This window comes from Dacryopinax primogenitus (genome assembly GCF_000292625.1).
Source record: "Dacryopinax primogenitus strain DJM-731 SS1 chromosome Unknown DACRYscaffold_22, whole genome shotgun sequence".
In the NCBI taxonomy this organism is placed as follows: Eukaryota; Fungi; Basidiomycota; class Dacrymycetes; order Dacrymycetales; family Dacrymycetaceae; genus Dacryopinax; species Dacryopinax primogenitus.
Window position 1 is genome coordinate 657,977 of NW_024467219.1, and position 18,342 is coordinate 676,318.

At 54.9% G+C, this 18,342-nt stretch overlaps 8 protein-coding genes across 8 annotated transcripts; 3 read left to right on the forward strand and 5 right to left on the reverse strand.

The window, feature by feature from the left end:
• Positions 1-1,028: 1,028 nt before the first annotated feature.
• Positions 1,029-2,495, forward strand: DACRYDRAFT_18659 (FAD dependent oxidoreductase; the record flags this gene model as incomplete). The annotated part of the gene is made up of 3 exons (XM_040771374.1): positions 1,029-1,128; positions 1,178-1,306; positions 1,363-2,495. 3 exons carry the CDS (start codon positions 1,029-1,031, stop codon positions 2,493-2,495), a joined length of 1,362 nt encoding a protein of 453 aa, XP_040624619.1.
• An 8-nt stretch (positions 2,496-2,503) lies between these two features.
• Positions 2,504-3,180, reverse strand: DACRYDRAFT_25065 (NDUFA12-domain-containing protein). The gene is made up of 4 exons (XM_040773990.1): positions 3,031-3,180; positions 2,897-2,975; positions 2,730-2,849; positions 2,504-2,683 (listed from the first exon to the last, which is right to left on the reverse strand). Exons 1-4 carry the CDS (start codon positions 3,147-3,149, stop codon positions 2,564-2,566), a joined length of 438 nt encoding a protein of 145 aa, XP_040624620.1. The 5' UTR covers positions 3,150-3,180; the 3' UTR covers positions 2,504-2,563.
• Positions 3,181-4,603: 1,423 nt separating this feature from the next.
• DACRYDRAFT_25066 (ribosomal protein S7e) lies at positions 4,604-5,555 on the forward strand. The gene is made up of 3 exons (XM_040773991.1): positions 4,604-4,910; positions 4,964-5,191; positions 5,246-5,555. The coding sequence occupies exons 1-3, from the start codon at positions 4,669-4,671 to the stop codon at positions 5,376-5,378; spliced, it is 603 nt and encodes a 200-aa protein (XP_040624621.1). The 5' UTR covers positions 4,604-4,668; the 3' UTR covers positions 5,379-5,555.
• Positions 5,556-5,612: 57 nt separating this feature from the next.
• On the reverse strand, positions 5,613-6,689 carry DACRYDRAFT_58871 (Metallo-hydrolase/oxidoreductase; the record flags this gene model as incomplete). The annotated part of the gene is made up of 2 exons (XM_040775525.1): positions 5,613-6,014; positions 6,057-6,689. The coding sequence occupies 2 exons, from the start codon at positions 6,687-6,689 to the stop codon at positions 5,613-5,615; spliced, it is 1,035 nt and encodes a 344-aa protein (XP_040624622.1).
• Positions 6,690-7,532: 843 nt separating this feature from the next.
• On the forward strand, positions 7,533-8,438 carry DACRYDRAFT_25070 (uncharacterized protein). Its single transcript, XM_040773992.1, has 2 exons — positions 7,533-8,054; positions 8,115-8,438. The coding sequence occupies exons 1-2, from the start codon at positions 7,589-7,591 to the stop codon at positions 8,297-8,299; spliced, it is 651 nt and encodes a 216-aa protein (XP_040624623.1). The 5' UTR covers positions 7,533-7,588; the 3' UTR covers positions 8,300-8,438.
• Positions 8,439-8,534: 96 nt separating this feature from the next.
• DACRYDRAFT_119382 (MFS general substrate transporter) lies at positions 8,535-10,269 on the reverse strand (the record flags this gene model as incomplete). The annotated part of the gene is made up of 4 exons (XM_040770776.1): positions 8,535-9,376; positions 9,427-9,632; positions 9,692-9,934; positions 10,011-10,269. 4 exons carry the CDS (start codon positions 10,267-10,269, stop codon positions 8,570-8,572), a joined length of 1,515 nt encoding a protein of 504 aa, XP_040624624.1. The 3' UTR covers positions 8,535-8,569.
• Positions 10,270-10,716: 447 nt separating this feature from the next.
• DACRYDRAFT_119383 (uncharacterized protein) lies at positions 10,717-12,669 on the reverse strand (the record flags this gene model as incomplete). The annotated part of the gene is made up of 3 exons (XM_040770777.1): positions 11,830-12,669; positions 11,195-11,693; positions 10,717-11,149 (listed from the first exon to the last, which is right to left on the reverse strand). The coding sequence occupies exons 2-3, from the start codon at positions 11,350-11,352 to the stop codon at positions 10,717-10,719; spliced, it is 591 nt and encodes a 196-aa protein (XP_040624625.1). The 5' UTR covers positions 11,353-11,693; positions 11,830-12,669.
• Positions 12,670-14,016: 1,347 nt separating this feature from the next.
• Positions 14,017-16,304, reverse strand: DACRYDRAFT_25071 (uncharacterized protein; the record flags this gene model as incomplete). The annotated part of the gene is made up of 2 exons (XM_040773993.1): positions 15,705-16,304; positions 14,017-15,624 (listed from the first exon to the last, which is right to left on the reverse strand). Coding segments are annotated over exons 1-2 (985 nt in total), but the record flags the coding sequence as incomplete, so codon positions are not given.
• Positions 16,305-18,342: the final 2,038 nt, after the last annotated feature.

An 18,342-nucleotide genomic window follows, 5' to 3' on the forward strand; every position in this document is an offset into this window, starting at 1 on the left:
GGTGGACCAAGAGCCTGAGGTTGCATCCCGCTCGGATTATCGAACCTGGCCCGCTTCGCTGGAGGTCCTCCACTTCCTCCAGGTGCGTGATGCGGGGGGGTATGGACTAGCGGCTGGTGTTGTGGTGGCAGACGGGGAGGGATGCCTGCGTTCACGGGTCCAAAAAATGGATTCACAGGCGACTGTATGCCTTGAGGAGGAAATGGTTGCGCCGGCTGAGGATACATGACGGGTAGCTGTTGTACGGCCGGTGTCGAAGCTGCTGGGAAAGGGGGTGGTGGCATGCCCGGTGCTCCCGGCCACCCAAAAGGTGGCTGCTGAGCAGCGACATGCTGAGCTTGTGCGGCCGGTGCGTATCCGTAGTTAGGAAAATTGGGCTGAGAGGGTTGAGGAGGTGCACTGATGACACCCGGCTGCTGGGGCATCATAGCTGCTTGCTGTTGAGGTTGAGCTGCTTGCTGTTGCTGCCAGGCAGCCCAGTACGCGCCATAGTCGAAGCCTGCTTGCTGCTGTCCCGCTGGTGTCGGCTGCATTGGAGGAGCTCCTGGTTGGATGGGTGTGGATGAGAATGGCTGCTGGAATGGATTTTGACGCTTGCTCATCGTTCGAGACGACGACGAGGAACATATATGCGCGACGTGGGCTGCTGGGCAACGCCGACGTCTTCAGGGAAACAGTCAATGGTCGCCTGTTACAATAAAAGAGCGGACTTTTGATGCCGGGCCCTAACCTACACGGAATCAATCAACATTGGCTGTATTGGATATCTTACTCTACTCTGACAATGACCATGACAACTTGCATTTCATTCTCAAGTGGACATACTTTTCCAATCATTACCATTTCGCTGTCCATATACTCTCCTACAACAAGCGAACCGCAGTGTAATATGTTGGAACTTCGAGAACGCGCACTGGAATTCAAGAAGCAGGGTCCTTCGGTCCCGCCCTCTTGTGGGAACGTTGGCCCACCCAGCGCTGACCATATAAAATATACCTTATCGCATTCCCCGTGCTTTCCATACAACCATGCCCTCCGTAAGACCTCTCATTACCACCCTGAACGCATCTAAGCGATATGGATTTGTGAAACCATCCGGAGAGGTGGACTATCTCGTCGTTGGTGGTGGTATGTTCCTCCACATATCGCATCGCGTGGATATTGATCTTTAACCCAGGAGTGATCGGGCTTGCTGTGGCTCAGCGCTTAGTATCGAAATGGAATAACAGGACTACAGTTCTAGTAGAGCGACACTCGATGGTCGGGCAGGAAACGAGTTCGAGGAATAGTGAAGTGATTCACGCTGGTGAGTCCTGTCACAGCCATCAGCCATGTAAAGAGGAAAACTAAATACGATTAAAGGTCTCTACTACCCAGAAACGTCCCTGAAGACGCGTCTATGCTGTCGTGGACGGCATCTTCTCTATCAACGATGCGAGTCCCACAACATACCCTACAAGAAGGTCGGCAAGCTCGTAGTAGGCACCTCCACCCAAACTGCCTACCTCAAGCAACTGCACGCTCACTGCGTCTCTCTCGAGACCAAGTACAACCTCCCTCACGCTCCCCCGACAGAGGTCATATCGGGAGCTCAAGCACGAGAGATGGAGCCCGACCTGTCCCCTGATATTGAAGCTGCGGTCTGGAACCCCGAGACAGGCATAGTCGATTCCCACACATACATGAGTGGACTAGAAAGGGAAGTGGCAGAGTCCGATTCGGGGGATATCGTCCTCAGTACCAAGGTAGTGCGGGTTGATGTCGTACCGGAAGAGGAAGGGTGGGTGGTGCAGCTGCACACGGAAGGAGAGGAGCCTAGTGCGATCTTAGCCAAGACGCTGATCAACGCGACCGGCCTATCAAGCGCGCTGATCCTGAACTCGTGGCTCGCCTCTCTCCCAACTCCTGCACCGCTTGTACCCCTGTGGTTCGCAAAGGGCTCATACCTCCGTTATTCGGGAGAAGGTGTCAAGAAAGTCCAACGGCTTCTTTACCCTGCCCCGGACTTGGGAGGGAAGAGTCACGGACATGCGGGCCTCGGAGTGCATCTTACGATGGATATGGACGGCGGGGTGAAGTTCGGCCCTGACGTAGAATGGATCTCCCCTCCAGAAGGAGCCCCAGATTTGGAAGGCGCGGACTTTTGGTACCAGTATCTCGAGCCGAGCGAGGCCAGGAAGGACGAGATGTACGCTGCGATCCAGAGTTATCTTCCCGGAGTGCGGAAGGAAGGGCTCAGAGGAGATTACGTGGGTGTTAGGCCGAAGCTTGTCGGGCCTGGAGCTGGGTTTATGGATTTTGTGGTGCGGAGTGATTGGAGCAGAGGAGGGGACGGAGTGGGCGTCTTACACAAGGGGGGGAGCAAGGAGGATGCGGGACGAGGGAAGTCTGGGAGGATGATCAGCCTCATGGGTATCGAGAGTCCGGGGTTGACAAGTAGTCTCGGGTTGGCAGAAATGGTCGTAGAAGACGTCTTGGGTGAGGAAGGGCGGTAACGGTCTCATGTAGCAATATTTTGCATTTTGTACATTTGGATATAGAATTAAGACGTTGCTCGCGAGGTTCACGCACTTGCAGACGGCGCTCGCTGGCTTACTTTCGGATCCCACGCATGGAACTTCGGCTGCGTCGTACTGTACGTCTTGAATGCACCTCTGGTACCGCTGAGGTTCTCCCGGAATGGCTAAGAGCGATCAGCAGGCACCAAGTCTGCGAAGTGAGAAACGCACTCCGATCCATTTCGGCCTGCTGGCCTGGAGCATCTGGAAGTCGCTCGATGGGGGGTCCTTGCGGATATGATGCATCCATGCATGCCACTCAGGAGGCAGTTGGGAGGCGTCGAAGTTGTGCTACAGGCTGATCAGTACCATTCCACCGCAAAATAGCTGTCGCGTACTTGGGTGTAGTCAACCCACCGCTGCCGACCGGGTGTCTCCTCCTCGGGGTTCAAGTTCTCGTAGTACTTATTCCCAAACCTGTAGTCATGCAATCAGCAACCCTCTAGACCCCTTCCCGGAGAACAAGACGTACTGATCCTCCCCTACAAACTTGCCACCCTTCGCATCCCCGATGTACCACATTGCCCGCACGTAGTTCTTAAACCCCATTTTCTGCACATTCTTGACGTACCGCCAGAGAGAGTTGGACATCTTGCACTGCGAGAGCGCGGTGTGTCGACGTCGGATGGTGGGTATGATTGGCTGAGGGTAAGTGACTGACTGCTTCCGATTGCGTTCTCCGGAGCCGAGGCAGGTATATCCGACGTATAATGGACTCGGCTTTCTGATATTCTCCGAGCATTTCATTATACAACTATCATCATATCCTGATCAAAGTAACATCAACAGCCAGAAACATCAAATAACATCACACCCGCTATCGCCCCCAAAACTCCGACCATAGTTCCCATCAGATCCGCTCCACGGGCTACGTTCCCACTCCCTGTCTCCGCTGTGCAACCACCCTGCAGAGACGTCATACTGTTGTCTCCTGCTTGTAGCATGCGTTGAGGGCACTCCTCTGCAAGGCCTGCTTCTGGACATACTATTTCTGCTGAAGTTGAAAACATGAGGCACAGACGTAAGTTCTCAGCATGAAGCCTCACTTTGATCTCCAGGATCATAAAGCTGCACGAGGTGTGGATCAGCGCACGTCTTTCTCATTTGAGGCCGTAACACACCAGAACCTCCCTGGTAGTATTATAGTCTACACTCCTTGAGTGCGTCCCCGTTATGTCGTTAATGGTCGGTGTCGCCGATTGACTCGAGACTGCCACCAAGGGAGTCGAAGCAACTAATGGGACGGAATGTGAGTGCGGGTGACTCACTCCGAGGATAGATTCGATTTCTTACATAGCGCAAGAAAAATATATGAGCTCGTACGATGAACGAACATTGTACCAGTACAATGTCGTGAACAGGAACTCTAAAAGTGCTAAGGGGCACATTTATGAGGCCCGAGCCGGTTTATTATAAGGTGATTATTCGTGTGGCGAGCCTCTTTGCCGAGCACAGTCAGTTCATCACTCTGACAACGAGGTCGACACCGCATACTGATGTTACAATGACGCGCAACATATCTGAACTTATGGTCATTGATGTTGCTTTATCAGGGGACAATCATGTAAGTAACCATCCATGTATCGGTGCGTCAGGATACATAAGTTACACCTGTGTTTTTGGTTTATACCAAGTTGTTATGTTTAAATGTTCATTGCATGCCATTTACAAAACCGCTTGATCCTCCCCAGTTCAATTCAGACATGCTATGATCCGCAAGAACCAAATGACACCATGAGTGAAGGAAGCGCTGATGAGACCGCCATCTTCAAGTCGCTTCTCCGTACACATCGAAACCACTCGGGGGACGTCAAGTTCCATCTCAGGTGATTGTTCATGCGGGAAGGCATTTTATCTCTCTTTTTATCTCTCTCTGTGCAATACCCATATGAGATGTCGAAGGTGAAGAAGCCACCACGGGCGCTTGAAGCTTACAGGTGTGTGGTGGCAGTGTCCCTACCCTGAAGCAAAGCAAACTGTACAGTTCCAGTTCGGAAGCAATTTCTCTCATCCACCCATTGAGCACATCGGTCGTCCCTCAACACGGTCCCAACCCGCAAAAGGTCGTCCCTCTCGACGTCTCCCTCCCCTTCCTCCTCCTCTTCACACCATGTCCGTCACCACCAAGATCCACCGCACGGCGAACGCGCCGTCCAGCTCTCCGAGCGAGACCGAGACTGCCGTCGCTCAGGCTCTGCTTGACCTCGAGAACAACGTACCCGAGCTCAAGGCAGACCTGAGGCCACTCCAGATCTCCGCTGCGAGGGAAGTCGATGTCAAGGGAGGCAAGAAGGCTATTGTTATCTTTGTTCCTGTTCCCCAGATGGCGGCTTTCCACCGTCTGCAGGCTAGGTGCGCTCCACGTCTTTTTCCTTCCGCACCTGCAAATACTCATTACCCACCAGGCTCACCCGCGAGCTGGAAAAGAAGTTCTCCGACCGCCACGTCGTGTTTGTTGGGCAGAGGAGGATGCTCCGCAAGCCGAAGCGTGGTGCGCGTCCGGGGCAGAAGAGGCCTCGCAGCCGGACGCTCACCTCGGTGCACGAGAAGATCCTCGAGGACCTCGTTTTCCCTACCGAGATCGTGGGCAGGCGGACGCGTATCGCTGCTGATGGGTCTAAACTGTTGAGAGTGTATGTGCTACCTGTACATCTTGTGGAGAGAGGGGATTTACTGACATGTACCAGGTTCCTCGATGCTAAGGATGCCAACCAGCTCGAGTACAAGCTCGACTCTTTCAGCTCCGTCTACCGCCGTCTTACCGGCAAGGACGTCACCTTCGACTTCCCTATCGTGCCCGTCGAGGAGCCTACTCGTTGAGTTCTTTTGGATCCTAGAGGGGAGTGGGAGAGATATGGGGATATATGTGCAAAACACCTCTATGTAATCGCGCGACATACCCGATATGATCATGCATTTACGCTCAACTGTGTCGAGTCCCGCTCATGTCCACATCCTCCTATAAGCGGTCGCTAAGTGCTCAGTTTTCAAGATAATGACCCATTGCTTTCTTATTCATGTTCCACGCAGTCCCATCAACCAGTGCTGCCGTTCCTACTTATACTCATACCCGTCAGGCTTATACTCCCTCTTGATCTTCAACCCCGTCTCTTTCCACTTCCCGATACCTTCCCCAGGAAACATGACCCGCTTATCGTCCTTCCAAGCCCTCCAATGCAAATAATCATGCGCAACGACAACCATCACGTTCCCCTCCCTCTCCATCCTAGCAGTCCGCTGCATCGTATCCCACGCCCGGGGGATATCGCCGTGCATCACCCTTGGCCCTCTGGTGGGCGGATCGGAGGGCCGCTTGAAGGTGGTGTTGATGCGCAGGTGGTGGTGGCATGGGCAGATCAAGGATGGGTGGTGTGTCGTATCCCCCCCGAGGAGGACGTAAGAAGCGTCGGGGGAAGGAGTGACGCGCACGAGAGCGGAGACGTGGCCCGGTGTATGCTGTTCCTGTCAGGACATCCCTTCCTAAGGCAGGTCACTCACCCCCGGCGTCTGGCAGATCCACAAGCTCCCATCTCCGAGCAAGTCGACGCATTTCTCGAACGCACCCACATGCTTCGCCCCTTCGGCATCAAAGTCCACCGGCTGGGGCGTGCGTCCTTCTTTAGCGATCTGCGCTGCCAAGTCCACTGCACGCCCCGTAGAGTCTTTAAAGTCTCCTGAAGCGCCTTCCAGGAACGTCACTTTCCCCCCGAGGAGGGCGGCATTAGGGAATGGACTGATCAAGCCCGTGTGATCCCAATGATGATGGCTGAAGATGATCCCATCTACCGTCTTGGGGTCTACGCCTCCCTGGGCCAGCATTTCCCCCACATCGGCTACGATCTTCGGATCCCATGGATCGCGGGTAATAGCGAGCATCCCCTCGGGCCAGACCTGTTCCCAGTCGAACCTCACCCCCAAGTCGAAGAGGTACTTCTTCCCCGACTCGTGCGTGATGAGGAAGACGAATGTCGGCGCTTGGTACCGTGCTGTAGGGGAGGAAGCGGGGGTGAGCACGAATGGCTCGGGGATGGTGAGTGTGCAGTTTACGAGAGGCTGGATGGTGCATGTCGTTTGGCCCTCGGGGAGGGGGGCGAAGTCGTACTCGGTGTGCTGGTGTTCGATGTCTGCCATCAGAGGTCTTTAGTCAAAGATGTAGAGGTGTAGAGTGTGGTACAATCGGATGCCATGCTTTTGAGCCACTAGGGGGACGGTGCTGACAAGCCCGACCTGGCATACGATACTTTCGGCCCTGTCAGTCCGGAAGTTCGATTTGGTAATGGACGGGAATAGGACGGGAATAGGGCGGGCTGAGATGGAGGTTGTAGATGCGGTTGAGTGTTCAGTTCAAGTCATAATATTAGAACGTTCTTAATAGATAGAGAGTTCACATTTAGGTGGCAAGAGGAGATAGAGAACAGTCAATTGACCATGATGGCTATGTACTGAAGAATTGCCTAGAAGGGAGAATGCGGGGAAATAACGGTGCTTATTCCCGATTAGTCATTAACAGACTAACGCCGAACATTGTCCGTCGCCGTCTCTTCAACGTCCTAGCACTTTCTCGCTGCTTGCCATCATCTGGAATACAACGCTCGAGCAGGTCGGCCATCCCCTGTTACCAACGTCCACGTACTACAATTGTCGTTGAACAGACGCAAGCTGCTCACCTTCGATAACGTCGGCCGAGTCAGGCGGCATGCAGTGCCATCAACCCTTGCTGTGGCTAACCTGTTCGTCATGCATGTCCTGACTGTGCCAACGTCCGCTAAGTGCTGTCCAGTCAGGAAGGATATGCCAGCACGTACTAGACGGTTGCAGAGGGTTTGAATGGCACTGTGTACGAGAAGCAGGAAGTGCAAACCCGAGTCATCGCTTGTCAGGTCACAGTCAGCGACTTTCACCCTGGACCTCGGGGGGTATATATACCCCTCGCTAAAGGATGCCCCTACTCTCACAACACTCTGACGGCTCTCCGTCACATACACACCTAACCCACCCTTATATCCACCACCACCACTAACACCAACAATATGCCCCAACGCGCGCGCGACCGTTCCGCCCTCGCATCCCCTCACCCCGCCGACCAAGCCCGGGCGACCCGCGCCCTCCAGGTCGCTCGGCAACAACTCGAGCACCCACGGGATCGACATCGATCCAAAGGCCTCCTAGGCTGCACATGCGGGTGTGCGTCCGCTGCCCCTTCGCGCTGTACCTGCCGTATCGCTGACCCGGTGCATTTCCATTCCGGTTCTATCTTGATGATCGTAGACTGCGACCGGTACACTCATGAGCCTGTTGGAGAGTTCCGCCGAAGCCGGGGCGGCAGGCCGCTCGAGCTGAAGTCGGACGATATGCGCCGATGGACTGTTTCCGAGCTCCAATATTTTGGTGTCTACGGTGATGGGAAATACGACGGTCCGGAGCGGGAGAAGAGGCACCCAGGATCTACCGGCGTAGATCTGCTCGCTATTGCCAAGCCTGGCAAGGGAAGGAGGGGTGAGTCACATTACACAAGGCACGAGAAGCACGCCAGGCAGTTTGTCTGACCTCGTCTAGGCGTGCCGAAGGGTTACGAACTTGTGCAACGCCCGAGGGAGGTGATCGTCCTCGATGATGATGATGAGGCCGAGGGGGAGTGGGAAGACGACTTCGAGCTTGTGGACATGCCCGCACGGGGGAAGAGGAAGGGGAGGACGTTTGCTCAGGCTGTGAAGGGCAAGGGCAAGCGAAGGGAACGATGAGCTTTCTTGTCGTTGCTGGGATTGCTTTCACCTCCTTCTGGTATTGTTGACTTGTGCTTAAGTTTAACGAAGGCACTGATAGCCTGTGTTTTGATGTATAAATAACTTGAGGAGAAATGCATGATGAAGGTGATGACTCGAGATGCTCCCACAGTCCGATCTTGTGTGTAGTCCAGTGATATACCAGCACCATAGTTTCGTGAAATGAATTCATTCCCTTCTACTGTGCTACTCTCGGACAAACGCGTACCATGAAGGCACCTGCCTCATCTACTCATCCCCACCAGCCAACTCCCTCTTCTCGCCCGCCTCCCTCAGCGCCCCTCCAACCCTCAACGCCTGGCCCACCGCCAACCCCGTAAGCACGACCATAACCCCCCACACCATCTGCCCGCTCAACGCCCCCGTCTGCACCGTCCAAGCAAACAAGCTACTAGCGAACCAAGGCGCGACCGCCCGAGCGAGACTCGTCACCATCTGGCACATCCCGTACGTCGCTCCCATCGCTAGCTTGCTAGGCGCGGCTCGGCGCACGATCATCATATTCAGAGGGAATACCATGGTTGCGAACCCGTTTGCGCCTAAGAGGAGCGCTGCGCCGGTGTATGTCAGCCAGGGGTTGATATCTCCCCTCGTCTGCCCGCTCCCGGCCAGACGGAGGAGTGCGTTGAGCAGCGCCGCACTGGCGAACATCGGGATATGCAGCCCTATGAGCCAGGGGTACATAGGCACTCCAAAACGCTGAGCAAAGCGCGGGAAGAGGAAGAGGTGGATACACGCCCCTGTTAGCCCGGCACCGGCGAGACAGTACCCGAGCTGGGCGTTGCTCATGCTCATTCCTCCTAGGCGGACCTGTGTGTACGCAAAGAGGATGAAGACGATGTCCCAGGATTCGTCGACGAGCATCATCATGAATGCTGTGAGGAAGACGGTGGGGATTGCCGGCGAGCAAAGGATTTCCCATCGGGTGGGCGGTGGAGGGATCGGGTACTCCGTGTCCGGCTCGGGGGGGATAGTGCTGTAGGACGCTTGGACGGCTTTGGGCAGTTGGGTATGGCGTGCTTTGTCTGGATGAGTCTGGGAAGTCATTAGCTTGGTGCATTCCGACTTATGGACAGACGACGCACCTCTTTGAGGAAGAACAACGCCGTCAATATCGACACGCCCGTGATGCCCGCGCTGCACAGACACGGCAGGAAGTACGGGTACTTCTCCCAGAACTGGACCCCGCCAAACACACTCGGGAAGTTCCCCGCCGGGCGGGAGAGCAACCCCCCAATCGAGGGACCAACGATACACCCCACAGCCCACATAAGGCTAAACAGAGCGAACGCTGATGAAGATCAGGTCAGGTCAGCGCGAGTCATCGTCCCTGTGTTCAAGTGGACGCACCCTGCGCCTCGTTCGTCTCGTCCGTCATCTCGCTTATCATCGTCTGTATCACCGCTCCGTTCCCGGACAGCGCCCCTCCCATCGCGCGGGCAAGGACGGTGAGCCACAGATGTTGTGATAGCCCGAATACTAGAGTTGCGAAAGCGACGCCGCAGAGGCCGAGGAGGACGACAGGCTTGCGGCCTATGCGGTCTGAGAGTCGGCCCCAGTACATGACGGTGAACAGTTGGACGAAGGCGAATACTGCGCATCACATCCAATAGCACGGCGACAAGATGTGAGCAAAAGATGGACAGCTGGCTCGGAGAAGAATACGCACGCGAATCGATGAGCCCGCTAACGAACCCAACCGTCTCCTCGCTACTGGCATACCCCATCCGTACACACATATCGTTGACATAAGGGAATATCTGGGTACCCGCGACGGGCTCGGCGAGACGAACGACGCAGATGAGGAAGAGCTGAAGTTTGGGGAGAGGGGTCTTTGGACGCGCTGGCTTGAGCAGAGGCTGGGATTCGGCGTCGACGGGGTTGGTGGGCGTTGCTGACCCCGAGGCAGTCGAGGAGCCGACGGTCATCCTGAAAAGAGAATTCTATCAGGGGATATTCCAGGAAGTCGTTAGAACGTAGCAGGGAGAGCCAGCTCAAGTAGTCGCCTCGAAGTCAAGACAACCAACGAGCCCAAGCGAGATCAATAGAAAGCGAACAACGTATCCAGCAGAGAGGCAATCCAGGCTTCTCCCGCCCGCGAATGTGGAGAATCTTGATATCATTTCGCAGTTATACCGAGTCAGGAACGTGAGAAAATCTGAATTGTCCGTCTAAGGCTTGTTCAGCGGACGCGAAGATAAAAAAGAAGTCAAGCGCCCGTCTGTTCGGCAAATTCGATGCTCAGGGATTGGGGCGGATTACTCGACGAATCAGCAATTCCATCGTTATATCTTGATGCAGGGTACCACCAGTACAACGCCTAGTGTACAACATGGAGCAGAGCGTACAACAGCGTTAGAGTATAAGATCGCATCTCACCAAGCGAGCTCCTTGAGTTCCCTTCCCAGTCGGCCTACTTCCCTCCACACGTCCTCTGCGGTCCTCGTCTCCATCGCACATGGCGTACCGTGCATCACAACTCCTCCCCTGTCACTCTGGGGCGTGTCTACCTCGACGATATTGTCCAATCTAGGGCTGCGAGTGAGTATGTTCTTCCGCCTTGGGGGTGTGCTGGCTGTGCTTGCGGTAAGGGCGAGGAGTTCGAGCGAGAGCTGTTCGAGCTGCGAGAGGGTGGCAGAGTCGAGCGTGTCGAAGGTGGGTAGGGAAGTAGAGGGAGAGAGGAGACTGTCAGCTGCCTCGGGTTGCTGGGAAGAGGGAGGTTGGCAAGGAGCCGTGCTTGGCCTCTTGACGCGTGTTGACACAGGCGTCTGTGCGCGTGTCGTTTTAGTAGGCGAGCTCGTGTCAACTCTGCATAACATCAGTACCGTACCTCGACCTCAACAATCAACATACCGTTCAATCGAAGGTGTTGATTCCTGTCTCCTCAGCCTAGGGATACCCGACGGCGTCTCCGACTGTCGCACACGCTGCCTCGGCTCCTTAGGCGACGTGCTCCTCTTCCTCAGTCGGTGTGGAGTTATCGTCCCAGCGGAGAACGTGAACGGCGACATAGTTTTCTTGATTGATTAGATGGTTGATTGTCGTGCCAGCTGCGATCGAGAGGGCGGCCAAGAGGGCGCGAGGTGTCGGAGGTGGGAGGAAAAGTGTGCCTCTCTCAAGAGCGATTCAAGGCTCAATATCCTTTAATTAACTTTAGGTTTTCCCTCAAAGCGAATGTTGGCCGTCGTCTACCCTCTTTTCCCGGTCACCATGTTTCGGCAGGGCGGCTTGTCACTAGCGGGTATGGTGGATGTCGGGGTACAAACGTCCGAGTGATGTAGCACTGTGGACGGGAGATGTCACATGAATGAAGGTTGGGATGTTGAAGGGAGTAAACTTTCAGGCACGCTAACTCGGGAGATGTCAGCTTCTCGCAAAAGGCACAGGATATGACAGGAACCGCACGGTTTTTCATTGGCAATTTAAGGGTAGGAAGCAAGCCGCAACCCGTACATTTTGGAAACAGGAACAAGATGACGGTTCTTCACCTTATGTTATTTGTACCTTAGTTCCGACAATGCTAGCCAACAAAACCCATACCGCTAGACTCATATATCCAAGAGGGCAATATGTGCAACTGGGGGGAAAACGAGGATGATAGCGCCATACGCTGAGAGCAATATGGGCTGGAGTTGTGGCATGCGGCTCAGGGGGAGGGCGAGAAACACAGAGCAGAGCAGAGCAGGAGGGGATATCCGGCGGCTCACAACAGCCTGCTTCTCTAGCAGGCCGATACAGACCACCGGAGATAGTACTGCCCCTTGATACAAGGGAGGCAGAGGGGAGGGAGAAGACAGAGGATATTGTCAAAGGTCGATAGGACTAGAAACATGGACAGCACAGGAGCGTTGCCGTCCCATGATCATCAGTCAGCTACAGGCGGAGATACAAAGCCGAATGGTACCGCGACTGAAATCCAAGACAACAGTCATGCTTGGTCAGATGCGGAAAGCTGAAAGACACCAAGGTGGCCAGCCCTGCATTAATTTCCCAATGGAGGAAAGGGAGAGGACGGTAACCGCTTGGTGTTCAACAGTCGACCGAGCAAGTGTGGGACCGATAGAAGGGAGGAACACATAGGCGGAAACAAGATTCACAACCGAGAGGAGACAAAGACAACCAGTCCATAAAACATGGAGCATCCTGTTGTGGGCAACACCGCAGCACAGACTGACAAAGGCACCGGAATGATCCAGTGCCATCCCACTTGCTGTGAGAGGGTGCATCACACCACGTCCAATGGCAGTCGATGCTCAGGCGCGTCTTGGGTGGAGAGGCAAGTGTGACTCCATACGACCAAGTACTCGGCACAATGAAGGCGAAACGACAGTGGTGGGCGTGAAAGGACAGACAAAAGCGGCGTTGCGCGTGTTCTTATATGCGCCATACTCTGCCCCCGAGCGCACGGACCAAGGACAAAGCACGGATCATCCCAGTTGTGTTTTCTTTTCTTTTTGCTTCCTTCTAATGGTTGAGAACATGAACAAGACTTGCCTCATTGAGTGGTCGATGTACACTGATTTCTTGACGCTCTTCGCTCTGATAAGAACAGCTGTCAATCATCGTCAGCGTATATCATGAACTTATGGCTTGTTTGGCACACCGGTCCACCGTCAACCGGCAATCAACAATGACAATATCCAACACAATCCTTCCTCTCCGGAAAACCAAGCAGGCAATAAGACTCCTCTTCCCGCTCTGCTTGGGTCCTGCTCTGCGCTCCTCAACGTGTTTGCTAACAACCTACCTCTACCTCTACCTGATGGCCGATGCCAAGCTCATGCCAATCGTCCTGATCGTGGAAGCCCAAGCAGACAACATCAGCGCCAAATCCGTCCAAGAGTGCCAAGCGACCACACTCCAGGCTTCAGGCTTCACACATCCAAGCGCGCCAGCGAGCAGACACAGCAAGCCCTTACCCACCCAGTCAGCAGAGGTAGTCCCACCAGAGAACCGGAGAGCTTGGCACGTTCCCCCCATGGCCATAGCACACACAAACACAACTACCTCAGGGTTCAGAGGTGTTCAGACATATGCATAGGCTTGGCATTGTCAGGGACGTCGACGTAAGACATTGTCATCCGACCCTTCCTCCTTCCCATGAGTACTAGTGCGTGCATGCAGGTTCTGGCGAGGACAAAGGGTCGTTATCGGTCCGTTTGCGGCTTCCGAGTGTATGAGCTCGATCTGCGGAGAGAGTAGGGCGCTGGATATGGGAAAACAGAGAGGGATCGGAGGATGGACCGGGTTGTTCATACGTCCGGCGGTGGATGCAGGGGTGTGGTGTGGTGGGCAGGAACGTTCAACCCCCCTCTGACAGTGGATGACTGGAACGTTCTCATCTTGGGAGGGCCCTCCGATAGGCTTGCCTTTCCCCTTTCGGCCGGCAGTAAGGACAGGAATAGGATTCGGGTCTGGATCTGGATCTGGATCTCAATCAGATATCATTGCGATATGAACTGTATGCCACTGCCATCACTCCCACCCCTACCCCTCCCACTACAAGAGTAGCAGCGCCGTACACCGTCGAACTTTCCCGAATCCCCTCCGCCCAATCGAAAGAAACTCGAATAAATAGGTATACCCGTCCTCCTGCAGGGTGGGTAAGCGAGGAAACAGACTTGGAATGGAATGGGAAGCGAGGGGAAGTGAGGTGAGGTGAGAGCAAGAGAGCAGTGAAAGTGGTATGGGGATGCACTAGTGAACAATGGAAATAGCATAGAAGAGACTGAAACTGTTGGAATGGAGTAAGTTGGAACTGAGTGAAACGAAATGGGCATTGCAAGAAGTGGTCATAACGAGTGCCAAGAGGCAGGAGGGGGAATCAGAGAATCAATCGCATAGCAGATCGAGCAGAAAGCAGATCAAGGTCGAGCAAGGTCGAAAGAAGTTGGGAGTAGTGGTGCGTGTGGTAACATAATACACATGACATGACATGTTGCGTCGCCGTCGCCATCCGGGCCGCATCGCACAGTGGGGCGGCAGGGCTGTTTTGGGGGTATGTGGTATGTTCGTTCGTCGTTTTCGGTCGGGGTGTATCCAGTTTCCGGTCAGGCGGAGGAAAGAGTCGGGTGCGTGCGTTGGACGCTGGGTCGACGGGTGAGTCGAGGTAGTCGAGTGTCTGCTGATGAGCAGGTACGTAGAGCGAGATATGGCGCTTCATCAAGGAGAGCACTTCCATGTTCAATCTTCAATCTTCTGTCCAATCTTCCGTCTTCAACTTCGGTCGTCGGTTCTCAACTTCGGAAGCCAGGTATATGCGCACTCGAGGCGCATACACTTCACCGCTCACACACTACAGCACGCCCCCCAGCCCCTGCTCTCCTCTTCGAGCTTCTTGACGCCCGAGTCCTCATTCGGGCGTAGCATGACGCTGCCCCTAGTCTTCAGTTCCCGTTCATACATGATCTCCCCCCTCCTCTCAAGCAAGCGTCGTATCAGCCCCTCGAACAGACCCTGCACGCCCACATCGTCCTTAGCACTTACTTCGACCAGCTCCCAATTCCCCTGCCGGTCTTCTTCCAGCTCTTCGTCTTCCGCTTCCTCGGGTGTGGTGTGAGAGGACGTGGACTCTTCTTCAGCCGAGTCGGGCCCGGAGGAGGAAGTGAGCACCAAGCCCCGGTCGGGGGAAGGGTCGTAGGAAGCGCTCTGGGCAGGGGGGAAATGCGAGCCAGTGGAGTGGGTCGTCCGTGTCCGTTGGAAGGAAGGAGATTCTTCTTTTTCGTCTGGAGAGGAACCCCAGCTCCAAGCGCGGCCCGAACGTGCAGGAGGGGCGTAGGACATGGAATGCGCATGGCCGTTAGATCGCTTATCGTGCCTATCGTGCCCATTGGAGTGGCTGTGGCTGCTATAGCTCGGCCCGGAGCTCGCGGTGAGCCTCATCCCGTGTGCGGGACTGCTCGGGCTGCTGACGAGCCTTGGCCGCCCGGTCGCGTACCCAAATTGGCTGCTTTCGACTGGCGGGGCGGTTAGGGGACCTCTGTCGCCCGGTGTGGGCGGGCCGCTCACACTGCCGGATAGAGCGTGGCGGACTGTTGGGAACTGCTGGAGGGCGGGGGTGGAGCGAGACATCGGCAGACTGGTGGGGAGGGAGATGAGCCTTGGGCGACGGGGTGGTGAGGGCCTGAGAGGGGACATGATCGTCGATGGCGGTGGTGGGGGATACCAGCGGAGTAGGGATGCCCTAGCGTGTGAAGGGGTGACGGCACGATGTTGTGGACAAAGGTCTGACTTGGACCCGACGACATAGACGAGCGTTGATGGTGGAGTGGACTTCTTGAGCTCTGAAATGGGGCACAAAGCCAAAATAGAAAGTCGAGCTGCTGTCAGCGGGTTGTCAGGGTATGCTGAGACAGGGGCGTACCGTCTATCCACCCTCGAACGTCTTCGAAGCTCTGCTCGCTCGTGAGATCGTACACGACGACAGCGGCATGCGCGCCGCGGATGTACATGGGTGCCATGCTCCGGAATCGTTCTTGGCCTGCGGTATCCCATATTTGGAGTCGGACTCCGACGCCGTCGAGCGTGCATTTTTTGGTTACGAAGAACGCGCCGGTGGTGGATTGTGTCGAGGGTGGGTGGAAGGTGTTGCTCGTGTAGCGACGGACGAGGGATGTCTTTCCTACGCCTGGAATGCAAATCGGGTCAGTAGCGGAGCGTGAGAAGGGAGCGGAAGAGGATGAGGTGAGATGAGAAGGAGAAAGGCGCGGTTGTCAAGGGATGGGTGGATGTTGAAAAGCTGCGTACCCTGCCTGCCGAGGATGACGACCTTTGCATCGAGGGTGTTTGCGCTGTAGTCTGCGCCTGCTATTGGTCCTTGCTGCATACGTGGACGGGCGGAGGAAGAGCGCTTGCGCGTGTGTTGTGGTCGGTAGTCGGTGTCCATAAGGTTGGTCGTTGTTGATCCCTCCTGAGCGCGTCGGACGGAGGTGGATGACAAAGAGAAGACGACGTTGAGGACGAGGTGGTGGATAGAAATAGAGAAGAGGGAAAGGAAGGAAAGGGGATAAAGGAAAGATTGTAACCCCTGAGGATGTTGAGTGTGGGAAAGGGAGGAGGAGGAGGAGGAGGAGAAGGAGGAGGAGGGTTCAGGGGCGGCGCTGAGCGGGGCTAAGGGATGCGCGCGTGTATTTCTCTGTTGTGCACTGCAAAAATAATACGGCGACAAAACCGTCGGCGTCTCTGTTCTCTCTCACTCTTCTTTCCCTCTATTTAAATATACAAATATCCCTTCTTCATTGTTATCTTTTCCCACTCTGGAAATATACCCTTTCACTGAACTTTCCCCTTACTCTTCTCTCTTCTCTTCATCCATCTGAAGCACTCGCACTCACCCGCTTCTCCCGTTCTCGGCACACGTGCGCGCATCATCATCCATTCCATATCGGCACACCATCGATCAGCCCACGATTAGCGTGCCCGCTTCCCACCGCCCATCTCCTCGACCTAGCACTTAACTACTCTTGTCAGGACTGGAATGCCCGCCTCTCAGGGGCTAATTTAGCAATACACACGTCGCATGACACTCCTTTCATCACTCCCATCCCGGGTACCCGGACATATCCACCCCTGCCATCATCCCATCCACACCGGTAATCATCATCCCGCCCGGAGCAGCCACGCAGCACATATCAACCAACGCCCGGACCTTATCACGGAGAAAGAAACAAAACAACACTTAGGGTTGCGTTCCCTCACCTTAACCCCTAGCGGGAAGGCCCGCAGCATTCCTCCGGCACTGGTCCGGTACGTATACGGAGCAGACCGAAGTTCGGCCCGCATGAATAGGAGCAGCACATGAATGAATAATGACGCAGTATGGGTTCCCTGCATGGATGCCGTCATGCACTCGGGGTATTCCCTCTGTTTGTCCCTATCCCTAGAGGACGTCATTCACGTAAGCAGCCAATCGAGTACATATCCACTTTTGCACCAAGTAAGAGCAGATGATCAGCTCAACCGGTCCAACATCTCAGAAGGTCAACATAGTGTCAGATGCATCTTATCAGCCCCTAAGGAGATCAATTCAACAGAGTAACCACGCACAGCACACAGCTTACGTCTTTCCTCCTTCCTTTCCTAGCCAAGTGGAGGTCCGCCATGTCGATCTGTCATCTTCATGCATCCCAGAAACACGCTCTCAAGGTTAAGCGATAGAAGCGTCCCAGAACGGCTTTCACGGCTTTGACCGGCACTGATCCTATCCTGTCGATCCCTGAGGAATCCCCGTGGTCTTTATAAACTTTACCCCTGTCCGTGCTGCTTAGTGAATAGAATATATCAGACAGCATCAGACATTGTTAGACATCGTGAGACAAGATGAGACTGGGCTGTGAGACAATGGACAATCAAAGTCATTATCATACTCACAATTGACAATGATATCCCCATACTTGGGTCCTATCCGCGGCAACCGAGCAAGGCATGAATGAAGGCACGAGCACGTTCGACGCACGGACCTTGTGGAGAATTTTGACGCGCCGCGCAGGGGACAGGGTTTGCTTTCTCACCACCACCACCACCTCCTTCTCCTCCTCCTCCCCTGCCCCCTACTGCTACATCCCTTCTCCCCTGGCAGCACCGTACATGTAAGGAACGCACTTGCAGCACAGGACGTCCTTGTACCCGGGCCCGTGTTTGTAGACAGGTTCCTTGTACGCTCCTCCGCAGCTCATGTCGCTCGCTTCTTCCACTATGTACTGGAACAGGGATGTCCTGCTTTCCAGAGGCTGGACAGGTACACAGTGCAACTTTCTTGTCTACCGCAGAGAATACTGATCCAGCCAGCACTCTTGTTGCTCTTCTTTGCCTGTCCTCTTGGACACGTTTCTGCTTTCCTTGGGGAACTCTTCGCTCTCAACACTCATCACCACGTAGGCACGTCCTGCCACACAGACGCTGGGCTGGTGGAGTAAGCAACAGCCTTCATGTACTTATGAGGATGCTGCTTTGAAGTAGGCCCCTGGGACCGGCTGTCTGTGCGGCTTTGCGTCGCCCTCCAT

Coding starts and splice junctions, on each gene's coding strand:
- DACRYDRAFT_25066 (XM_040773991.1), top strand. CDS start 4,669: ATGTCCGTCACCACCAAGATCCACCGCACGGCGAACGCGCCGTCCAGC. Junction 4,911..4,963: donor TTCCACCGTCTGCAGGCTAG/GTGCGCTCCACG, acceptor ATTACCCACCAG/GCTCACCCGCGAGCTGGAAA. Junction 5,192..5,245: donor GGGTCTAAACTGTTGAGAGT/GTATGTGCTACC, acceptor GACATGTACCAG/GTTCCTCGATGCTAAGGATG.
- DACRYDRAFT_25065 (XM_040773990.1), bottom strand. CDS start 3,149: ATGTCCAACTCTCTCTGGCGGTACGTCAAGAATGTGCAGAAAATGGGG. Junction 2,976..3,030: donor AAGTTTGTAGGGGAGGATCA/GTACGTCTTGTT, acceptor GCATGACTACAG/GTTTGGGAATAAGTACTACG. Junction 2,850..2,896: donor GGTGGGTTGACTACACCCAA/GTACGCGACAGC, acceptor ATCAGCCTGTAG/CACAACTTCGACGCCTCCCA.
- DACRYDRAFT_25070 (XM_040773992.1), top strand. CDS start 7,589: ATGCCCCAACGCGCGCGCGACCGTTCCGCCCTCGCATCCCCTCACCCC. Junction 8,055..8,114: donor GCCTGGCAAGGGAAGGAGGG/GTGAGTCACATT, acceptor GACCTCGTCTAG/GCGTGCCGAAGGGTTACGAA.